Source organism: Homarus americanus, unplaced genomic scaffold (assembly GCF_018991925.1).
Source record: "Homarus americanus isolate GMGI-L3 unplaced genomic scaffold, GMGI_Hamer_2.0 scaffold58670, whole genome shotgun sequence".
Classification (NCBI taxonomy): Eukaryota; Metazoa; Arthropoda; class Malacostraca; order Decapoda; family Nephropidae; genus Homarus; species Homarus americanus.
In genome coordinates this window covers 22501-33937 of record NW_024750359.1, presented here as the reverse complement: position 1 = coordinate 33937, position 11437 = coordinate 22501, and the positions used below count along the sequence as shown (strand labels likewise).

The 11437-nt window shown below is 43.4% G+C and overlaps 1 protein-coding gene and 1 long non-coding RNA gene across 4 annotated transcripts in view; both read left to right on the top strand.

The window, feature by feature from the left end:
• Positions 1-6237: 6237 nt before the first annotated feature.
• LOC121854047 (proton-coupled folate transporter-like) lies at positions 6238-8209 on the top strand. The gene is made up of 3 exons (XM_042348436.1): positions 6238-6492; positions 6816-6948; positions 7699-8209. Exons 1-3 carry the CDS (start codon positions 6475-6477, stop codon positions 7956-7958), a joined length of 411 nt encoding a protein of 136 aa, XP_042204370.1. The 5' UTR covers positions 6238-6474; the 3' UTR covers positions 7959-8209.
• Positions 8210-9085: 876 nt separating this feature from the next.
• LOC121854046 overlaps positions 9086-11437 on the top strand; it is a 2509-nt gene continuing 157 nt past the window's right edge. For all 3 annotated transcript variants that reach the window (XR_006086462.1, XR_006086463.1, XR_006086464.1), the window contains exons 1-2: positions 9086-9363; positions 10517-10618. This is a non-coding gene — a long non-coding RNA (uncharacterized LOC121854046). The remainder of the gene's footprint in view (positions 9364-10516; positions 10619-11437) is intronic.

Here is an 11437-nt window from a genome sequence, read left to right as displayed (position 1 = left end):
TCTCTTAGACCCTGTGTGATAGATGTAGTGGATCACGTAAACAAGGAGTATTCTTAGACCCTGTGATGATGTAGTGATCACGTAAACAAGTAGTATCTCTTAGACCCTGTGTGATAGATGTAGTGATCACGTAAAACAGTGTATCTCTTAGACCCTGTGTGATAGATGTAGGATCACGTAAACAGGTATCTCTTAGACCCTGTGTGATAGATGTAGTGGATCACGTAAACAGGGTATCTCTTAGACCCTGTGTGATAAATGCAGTGGATCACGTAAACAGGAGTATCTCTTAGACCCTGTGATAAGATGTAGTGGATCACGTAAACAAGGAGTATCTCTTAGACCCTGTGTGATAGATGTAGTGGATCACGTAAACAAGTAGTATCTCTTAGACCCTGTGATAGATGTAGTGGATCACGTAAACAAGTAGTATCTCTTAGACCTGTGATAGATGTAATGAATCACGTAAACAAGTAGTATCTCTAGACCCTGTGTGTGATAGTATGGATCGTAAACAAGTAGTATCTCTTGGACAGGGAAGTGCAGAGATCGGTCCAGCATCATCTCCCTCCTACGCCTACCTCGGTCACTTTTGCAAAAACAATGGCCCAAAGGTGCAACATTATCTACGAGAAGAACTGTTCTTACATAAGCACAAAAGAACCCGTAATCCAGGCTGTGACGGATGTACTCAAGACGTTGCAGCTTATTGAACAACCAAGTTCAACCTCTCTGTTACCGACTTCAGAAACGGATAGTTTTGATAGCTTTTCGACGAATGCCACACTCCATTGGGATACCACACTTGACGAAGGTGCCACATTCCAGTTAGAAGCCACACTTCAGTGAGATGCCACACTCTACCAAGGTGCCACACTTTACCAAGATGCCACACTCCAGTGAGGTGCCACACCCCAGTGAGGTGCCACACTTCACGAAGACCACTCCATTGGGGTACCACACTTGACGAAGGTGCCACATTCCAGTTAAACCACACTTCAGTGAGATACACACTCTACCAAGGTGCCACACACTTTACCAAGATGCCTCCAGTGAGGTACACACCCAGTGAGGAATTCCACACCACGAAATGCCACACTCCATTGGGGTACCACACTTGACGAAGTGCCATTCAGTTAAACCACACTTCAGTGAGATCCACACTTCCTTAGGTGCCATATTCAGGAGGTGCCACACTTTACCAAGGTGCCACATTCCAGTAAGGTGCCACACCCCAGTGAGGTGCCACACTAAGAGTGCCACACTTGGTGAGGTGCCACACTTCAAAGGCCACGTTCCAGGAGGAGCCACACCACTAAGTTGCCACACCACCATGGTGCCACACTTCTTGGTGCCACACCACCACCAGGTGCCACACTCACTAGGATGCACACTCACCAAGGTGCCACACTTCACTAGGATGCCACACTCCACCAAGGTGCCCACTTCACTAGGATGCCACACACTCACCATGGTGCCACACTTCACTTGGGTGCCACACTCCACCATGGTGCCACACTTCATTAGGTGCCACACTCCACCAAGGTGTCACACTTCACTAGGGTGCCACACTCCACCATGGTGCCACACTTCACTAAGTTGCCACACTCACCCAAGGTGCCACACACTTCACTCGGGTGCCACACTCCACCAAGGTGTCACACTTCACTTGACCCGCCAAGGTGTCACACTTCACTAGGGTGCCACACTATAATAGCCAAGTTGGGATGAAGCGCAAGTTGAAAGTTATGGGTGTATATATGGAGAAGAGAAACAAGGATACTAAACAGCAACAAAGCGACGATGGTAAGATGGGTAAATATGTGCTGACCCAGAGATTACTCTAAGACATACACTCAACAAGTGTTTAAGTTCCTGGAGAAGAACTTTAAACTGTAGAGCAGAGGTTGACAAGACTGAGTAAGAAAGGGGTGTACTTCTTGCTCATTGTTAGGGTGTAGTGAGGCCTTAGGATCAGTATTTCTGGTTGATAATCTCTTGGGAGATAGTTAATATTTATACTTATTTTCGTGAATTTTAATATTCACTTGATGAAGACATATTTCCTTGCCCTAGTTGAGAAAAGGTGTTTAATGATGCAAGACCCATTTGTAAGGATAGCAGTCGATATGGTGAGTCACTTTGAACCCTCGCAAGTGATAGTTTTACTATATGGGAGTTGATTATATCATGGAGCATCCAAAGGCTATATAACCAATGAAAAAAAAACACAATGAGCATAACAGAGGCATTGTTGATCAAGTTCAGCTAAGTAGGAACACCAAGGAAGTTTTTCCCTGACAAGAGAGTGGCATATAACTATCATAGTACCGGAGCTGCTGTCTCATCACAGGCAGACGCCAAACATACACTAACTCACTCTTGAAGTCTCTTTAAAAATAATCACCAAAATACCCATGGCAGTACAGTACTCTTCTCTTTGCCGATAACATAACACAGTGTAATGGGAGAAACAATATGTTAGGTATCTTTACTACTATCTTGTCCGGACGCATTACACCAAATTAATTCGGAGAATATAGTTTCATTTATCACTTCATAACTTCATTGTAGGTTACTTTCAGGTGTTCCTTGACGTACAGTTGTATTTATATCTCATGTGACCCTGTCCTTTCTTAGTGTTGGCTGATACTCTGGTAAATAAAATTCACCTGGCGATAATTCTTTGTTTTATCCTCTTCGCCACCTAGTCGGATGGACATTCATTTCCTTGTTGCATACTGTTGACAATTACTAGACATGTACTACCTCTTGAATTTACCTGAACGTGCGTCAGCATTGGTAGAGTCTGAGGGTGCGAGTAGGAGCAGGGTGGTACAAAACCCAGATTGGTTACTCGGTCGTCATAAAATAAGAAAGATAGCCCCTTAGGGACGAGAAGTCACAACTTGGCTGCATGTTCGGGCACCGTGAATACGGCTATGGATTTATTTTACTATACAACAACTATGGACAATCGGCTAAATAAATTCGCAGAGATCCAACAAGAAAAGGTAGGGAAACCCAACTGGTAATAATGTAAAGGTAAGGGGAGACGATGAGTGGTAGGGGAGGCTCGTTTGGAGGACAGGTACAGGTGTATCATGCGTTTGGAAGCGAACTTTATACACAGTTACCAGATTTCTGCCCAAACCCTATACTTGTTGGGTCTCGGTGAAACTATTTGGTCAATTGTACCTGCATAATGCGTCTTCATATAAAAGTTTGTTGACTTAAATCAATACGATTGTTGATGCGTGTTTATTTATTGGTACACACCAAAAAAAAACACAAATACCTTATAAAGTACGTGCGATATGATTAGTATACAGTATTCTAATCACTGCGACTACAAATGAATAAATTTAATTTGCGAAGAACAACAGAAAACAAGGACAGATGGTTTTGCTTGTACAGTACCACCACTGCGGCACGGAGCATTCCAGTACACTTAAAAGCACTGTGTCTAACCCATATTCAAAGCTCCGTCACGCTGCTCACACTTAATAGCGATTCAGATTTTGATACACGTAAGCAGTGGTCACAGTGAAGGGTTCCTCAACTCATTCTCACAGTATAATCATTTACTTTTTAAACGCATCTTCTCTCCCGGTTGATTCACAGTAGTTTAAAATGAACATCAATAGACGCAAATAAGAATACTGTTATACTACAGATTCTGGGGTCACTAATTCTAAGGGGGATAACTTAACTATAGTCTTAATTTTAAAGGTTGTTGCCACCAGACCCCCTCTGGGTAGTATGTAGCTCGTTAGGTAGCGGGCAGAGGAACTAGGTATTGGGTTGGGTTTTTCATTGACCAAATCGATAAGGGGAAGAAGGGTGAAACAATAACATGTCTTAACTAATTTATCTATTTTAAAACATGTTGCATTCCTTCAAAATACCAGAAGAGTTGGCCTTCCTCAGAAGAACAACTATGATAATAGAAGTACACTGCTCAGCAACAGACGTCTTACATTAATTGCGTGTCATTAACATACTCATTCCTCATAACAATCATTGACCTCCTTACCACCGGTCATTCCTTCTAACTTATAACACCAAACACCCAGACTGCACCACCTGTTAGAGTATAACATCACCCGTTACATTACAAGAAGAGTTGGCCTTCATCAGAAGAACAATTTTTATTTTCATTACATTTCTCTTGATGAGCAGATGGGATACTTCCCAGGTAATCATACCAGTACTAGTTCCACGCCTGGTATTATAGGTCGCTCCACGTAGCGACAGCAAACTTCTCAAGTATACAATGATTTCTCCTATCCTGGGTGGTGATATGTAGGCATCCACAGATTCACAGGAATGCAGTACCCCCAGAGCAGACCCCCCAAAATGGTGTAGCCTTCACAGTGTGGTCATGGCTGACGCCAAAGAGGTGCTCAGAACGCGTCCTGTGTTGGGGAGAAGTCGAGGCATCACTAAGAATAATGCCTGAGGGCTTCAATCACCCACACACTAGTACACTATGACTTCACTTTATAACATCAGGCAAGGTTTTAAGATAAAAACTGCCAGATAAGTCCTTTTAGGCTGAAGAAAGCATGATGAAGGGCACCACCTGTGTTGGGAGAAGTCGACGCATCACTATGTCCCGACCTCGTGCTCCTTCTGTTTAGGCCTACAGTTTCCAATCTTAATTTTTCACTTGAATTCTTATGGTTCGGCTCTAGGCACCAACCCGAACAAAGCCTCATGTCGTATTTTTCATGGCGTGGGTATACAAGATGATATTCTCTTTTGAAGCACAGCATCTGGATCACTTCCAACACTTCCGCATATAGTTCTCCTGATACTCTTTATCCTTTTTTCCAGATCATTACCATGTAGGCTTTCTTTCATCTGATATCTGCGGAAGTTATGTTCACTAAAACATTCACAGACGTAAATAGTATGCCCTTCGAACCACGATCTACACTTAGTCCGGATAGTATATCAGTCCGTAAATAATTGACCTTCCCCAACCAACCTATAGATACCTTTTGAGTTCTCCTTAATGCTATGAGTACATACAATTAATATTATATAACCGTACCTGCACAATTCAACAAATGATTCAGTAACATTGAGTAGTGAGTTATCCTTATCAATGTTTCCTGTTTTCTGAGATTCTACAAGCGCGGGTTTGAATGTTATGTAGCGTACATGAATTAAGGGTTTTTTTAGGAATGACAATGATGTGCGCAGTACAATGTAATAAACAGACTAGTTAAAGGTAATGAGAGGAATAACCTGAAGATTCCTCTGATTTATTTCACCTGAAGATTAACATCCCTAACGCTACTTCAGCGAGGTTAGGTCAAGTTAGGTTACATCAGGTGATCCGAATAATTAATGAATTGATGAAAGTGCGGTGAGTCAGATGGACGAGTGGGAGGAGAGAGTAATTTTTGTCGCAATAGATAACACGCGATAACAGAAACACAAATTAAGATAGTCAGTGGGTGAATGACTTGACCAGACGTGATAAGAGGAGCTGTGGCTCCACCACAGTTAAGTGAGGCCAGAGTACCACCTGTACTCAGTCATGGACACCTCCACCCAGGTAACTCTTGTTAATTTCATGTCGTGTACACCGCCGGACAACAGTGAGGTAATTCTAGAAGGTAACGTTTTCTCTGACCTTGACCTTTGCATGCCACCGAAAAGGTCACCGCTCATCTTGGGGTAGTGAGGCAGGCGTGCAAAGGACGTCAGTGTCCTTCTGAAACTAGAAATGTCAATATTCAGGATGCGTCAACGATACATTTTTTAACTTGAACGAATATTAATAAACTTGTAATTCTTCTTAGTAAACTAGTAAGTTAAAATGTAAATCATCAATGTTGAAGACAATGGTGGTGTCTGTAACGAAGGCTGAAGAGTATATAGTTTTGAAGATGTCAGTGAAGAACTGTTGCCCTGAACACTGCTGGAAGAACCAAGTGGTATCGGTGACATGTATTTGTTATTAAGTGTGTTCACTTGGCGGCAGCGAGGAAGAAATGTTTATTATGACGATAAGTAAGATCGTCTTCCCATAGTTTGTTTAACATTACCCTTCATTTCATAATCGCCAACCCATTTACATTAGTTACACCAATTATCATGGTAATGGTAGCAAACAGAGGCTAGCTGATCAAGCAAACACAGGTTGTTGAGTCACTTGATGGAGGGTTACATACATCTCCTTCGTCTGCCATCTGCTCTAGACTAGGCCCGAGTTCACAGACACAGACCTGGAGTTAGACACAGGTCCTGGGTTAGACACAGGTCCTGGGTTATACACAGGTCCTGATTTAAACACAGGTCCTGGGTTAGACACAGGTCCTGGGTTGGAACACAGGTCCTGAACCAGACTTGGGCTGGTATGGGCGTGCGGGCTTATGGGCAAGGAACGTGTCGGTGGAGCCTGTGCTGTTCGTCCATAACCTGTGTTCGCAGGTGACATATGTGGCTTCACAGGAACTGATGAAGGAAAAAGCATGTGGGTAAGTCACTTCATCCCTACCACGATGTTTGTAAAGCATCTCAAGTACGTGTCTCAAGAGTATGTGGATTGAGGATTATTATTGCTATTAATATATATGTGGGCTCGGTATATTTAGCGTCGGAACAGTTGAGTTGCACTACGCCGATGAGCCAGGTGGTGGAAGGTGACTGGTCAAATGGTCCCCAGTCTTCATAGACCCTAACCTGATCTAACCTAACTTTACCTGAACTGACTTGGGTTGGATCCAGTTAACTAAGATGAGCCTAGTATACAGTTAACAAATGTTAGTCCAATAATTAACTAACAATGGTCTGGTATACAGGTCAACTACGGGCTGAGTGAGGTCGTGTGTGGGAACTTGACCAATTACGACACGTCTCAGGTGGCGGTGCAGGACCTGGTCTCCAATTTCCTCATGTATCGCTCCATCTTTGAGACGGCCATCCAGGTGGGTGCTGTCCTGTCATTGTTTTTGTAACGTAACATCTTAATAGGTGTTTTTTTATATTTCTGATATAAAATTTACGTGAAATACGATCAGCGTATCACTATCATGTATACTGTATGTATCACTGCCATGCTCTAGTGTATACTGTTATATAGTCCCAATGTTACGTGAGCTCATTATCGTCGCAGGTTTCGTTATCATGTGCACCATCCTTTTACTGTACATCATGTTTATGAAGATGGAAAGTGCACATGAAAACGTATGTGACGTCTAATGTGTGGTTGTGGTGGTAAGACCAGATAAGTTTGTCAAGGTGCGGCTGTAGATTAGATAGTTGAGGCCAAAGAAAACGAGCCCAATTATTTTCAGGTAGTGGTATTATAGAAGTTATAGTATTCCCATGCTAGTACTGTACAGTATACGTTTATCAGCAGGAGGTGGACCCAGTGGGAGGCACGGAGGGGGGGGGGGCGCAACTCTCTGTATAGCTTCTTACTGTGGCTAAAGCACATGATAGCACATCAGGAATAAACTTCAACTTATAAAACTACCTAACTTATCCTAACCTAACTTTGCAATTTTGCCCCTCTCACCATCCCAACACGCCTCTGAACCCAGTCCATTCATCAAACTTTACTTTTACACACTACATCACTGTACTCTCTCCATAAGTATCACCATTTATGTGTTTTCGTGTACATGTCGGTGCCTGGTGGTGGACACGGTGAGCCACAAGTCCTCACTACCCGCAGGTGGTGCGTGGTGGTGCTGGGGTCGTGGAGCGATCGCTGGGGGCGCCGGGTACCTCTCATGTTCGCCTTGACCTGTTTGCTGGGGGAGTCTACAGCATATCTGGTCAACGCCCTCGTGCCCTCTTGGCCTCTGGAGGTGACACTTGTGTCATCAGTGCCGTATTCACTCAGCGGCGGGACACATGGCCTCCTCATGCTCTGCTTCGCTCACCTCGCTGACAACTCCAAATCACGTTGGTGTCTACTTCTTGCCCAAGAGTAAACTGACCCGGTACAGGATAAGAGATGTTAATGCTAATGGCATAGTTTTGTTAGATAATGTCAATGGTAGGTTAGTTTAAGTTAGTTTAGGGGTAAGTTAGGAAACGTTAGGTTAGATTAAGTTAGGTTAGGTGACATTGGGTTAGAATGAGAAGGTTAAGTGACATCAATTTTAGTTCTAAGTTGGGTTAGGTTCCAGATCCATAAATCTGATGTAATGGCCCCTGTCTCATCAACAGAAAGTATTATATAAATGAGTTTTTTACATTTGATTTATATTCAAATTCATCCCCTGTCAGTTTCCACTAGCTATGAGGAGGACGATGATCACGTGAACGGTAGCTTCCCCAAGAGGGTGAAGCCCATATATCATCATAACTATGTAGTCTCGCCCACGGCATATAGTCAATCTCACTCACAGACTAATATCGAACGGACGTTGATTCACGTCTATTTACATAGACACTGTCCCTTTCTCACCACACTCATAAATAGTGGAACTTACGGTTGATCTACACTCAGGAATTATATACATAATACTTTTTAATAAAACAAGAAAATTCAGGTGGGTTTCGTTACTAAAGCCCAATTTAATATACAGTATGTGTACCAACCTGGTTAACTTGGAATTAACCAGCCGATTCACTGATCGTCCCTTACCTCTGTTTATATTGTGTCTGGATGATCAACGTATTACTGTATCTGGGAGATAAAGTATGGCTGACGAAGAGAGTGTCAAGTTAAGGATACAGTGAAGAATATATAACGATTAGAAGATGTATGTACAGAAGCGTGCCGTGCAACTGTTCGACAAGATCAGAAGATTTCTGAACAGTTGACATCGAAGATAACAAGTGAAATTATACCTTTTAAATGCATGATAAATGGAGTGAAAGAAGCTTTATTAGCCTGGATAAACATTGCAATTACTGAGTGAACAAGCTTTATAACCTGGGTAAATAAATAAACAACTGATATTCAGGTAGGCCACTGCGCATGGGGTTCTTGGACGCGTCTTACTACCTGCGGCCTGTCGGTCGCTGGTAGGTCCGCTGTTGGTGCTGGCAGCTCTGTAGCGGCTTTCATCTTCGCCATGGTCTTGTCGTCCGGTGCATCATCACAGTAGCCGTCACTACTCGTTCACCCAGACGACGTATTTCACAGGTGCTCTGTCTACTGTCACAAAGACGTCAAAAATATAACTCCATATAACCATGTGATCCCTGATCCTACTGTCTCTTCCAGCAGGAGTCGACAGTGTGTGATGCAGGGCAGGTGTGTGTGGCGGCGTGTGACGTAAGCCAGTTATGCAGTCCAGGTGATGGTACAGCCACGCCCACACCGCGCCACCACCCACATCCTGTTTCTCATCCTGGCCATGTTGTGTGACTCACTCCCTGTCTGGGGTGAGAACAGACAGAATTTACCTAGTGTGTATGTAATAATAATAATAATTAACGGTTTATTGAAAAATTATACAGCAAATCTGAAATATACTTGGACATAAATGACTTATTACACTACATTGGTGGTTTAACAAAAACCTTCATTATAGAAAGGTAAGGAACATACAGTGAACATACAAGATTAATGAGGTGTTGAACAACAAACTCGTAGTGTAATTAACTCCCTCCCAGATGGTGTTGGAGGAACTCACGTGGTGTAATAGTTCCCTCCAGATGGTGTTATAGAGACCTGGCGTGTGTAATAATTCCCTCGCAGATGGTGTTATGAGGGGCCCTCACGTGGTGTAGTAATTCCCTCACAGATGGTGTTATGAGGACCTCACGTGGTGTATTACCTCACAGATGGTGTTATGAGGGACCTCACGTGATTGTAGTAATTACCTCACAGAAATGGTATGAGGGGCCTCACGTGGTGTAGTAACTCCCTCACAGATGGTGTTATGAGGGGCATCACGTGGTGTAGTAATTCCTCACAGATGGTGTTATATGAGTGAATTTGGTCTTAGGCCTTCCTATCGTAGACGGACCAACATCGCTGGTTGTTGTTGAGTCTCACGGCCGATATCACTGGTACCTGGGACCTCACTGTGAAGGTTAACAGGTACGACTGTTACTGTTGAGTTATTCTCACTGACTTAAGCACTGATTCACCACCTGTTCCTCTGTTTAACACTGGTTCCGTTCCTTTTCCTAAATAATGTAACTTCTGGCGAAACTTGTTGATATTCCGGTGGGGAGGAGGTTTCAGGGGAGAGTTGGTATGGGCAACAACAGTTGACCTGGCTGCTTCGAGAGAAGCGCGGGTACGTCTTCGGTGGTCAAGGATGATAGTGATGTGTGTGTGTGTGTGTGTGTGTGTTTTAGGGATGATTGTCTGATAAATCCCGAATATTCAACAGTTTATATTTCATCTGTGTTAAAATAACATTATTTCACTAAAAACAAATACAAAAACTACTTGACCGTCTTCACCAAAATTTGATCATTACTAATAGCCCAAAACTGGATAAAATCATTGGTGAAACAGCTGTACCGGCGACCATTTCTAGTAACAACTACGGTGCTCACTGTTGTTCATCTCATCACATTACAGGTGAGGGCAACGTCAACCACATGTTCGTTCAGCGCGCCCTCAAGTGGGACCCCAGCCAGTACAGTCAATGGGCCACCTTGTCCTCCCTCCTCAGCGTCTTAGGTAAGACTGCAATATACATACAGCGCAGGTATACATACAGTGCCATACCAATATCTCTCATATGTAACATAAAGCTACACATACAAATAATATTTACATAATTCCTCACTCTCACACACGAACATAACTTCCTCCACTCTCACACACAAACAAACTTCCCTCCTCTCACACAAACCTAACCCCTCCCCTCCACACACAACACTCTCCCCCACCCCACACACTAACCATAACCCCTCCACTCTCACACACACTAACACCAACCCCCTCACTCTCACACACTAACCTTAACCCCTCCCACTCTCACACACGAACATAACCTCCTCCTCTCACACACTAACCCTAACCCCTCACTCTCACACACTAACATAACCCCTCACTTCTCACACATAACATAACTCTCACTCTCACACACTAACATAACTACTCTCACACTAACATAACTCCTCACTCTCACATACTAACAACCCCTCACTCTCACACACTAACATAACCCCTCACTCTCACACACTAACATAACTCCTCACTCTCACATACTAATCATAACTCCTCCTTCTCACACACTAACATAACTCCTCCCTCTCACACACTAACCTAACCCCTCACTCTCACACACTAACATAACTCCTCACTCTCACATACTAATCATAACTCCTCACTCTCACATACTAATCATAACTCCTCCTTCTCACACATAACGTAACTCCTCCTCTCACACACTAATCTAACCCCTCACTCTCACACACTAACATAAATCCTCACCTCCACACACTAACATAAATCCGCACTCTCACACTAACCTAACCCCTCGTGTAGTTTGTA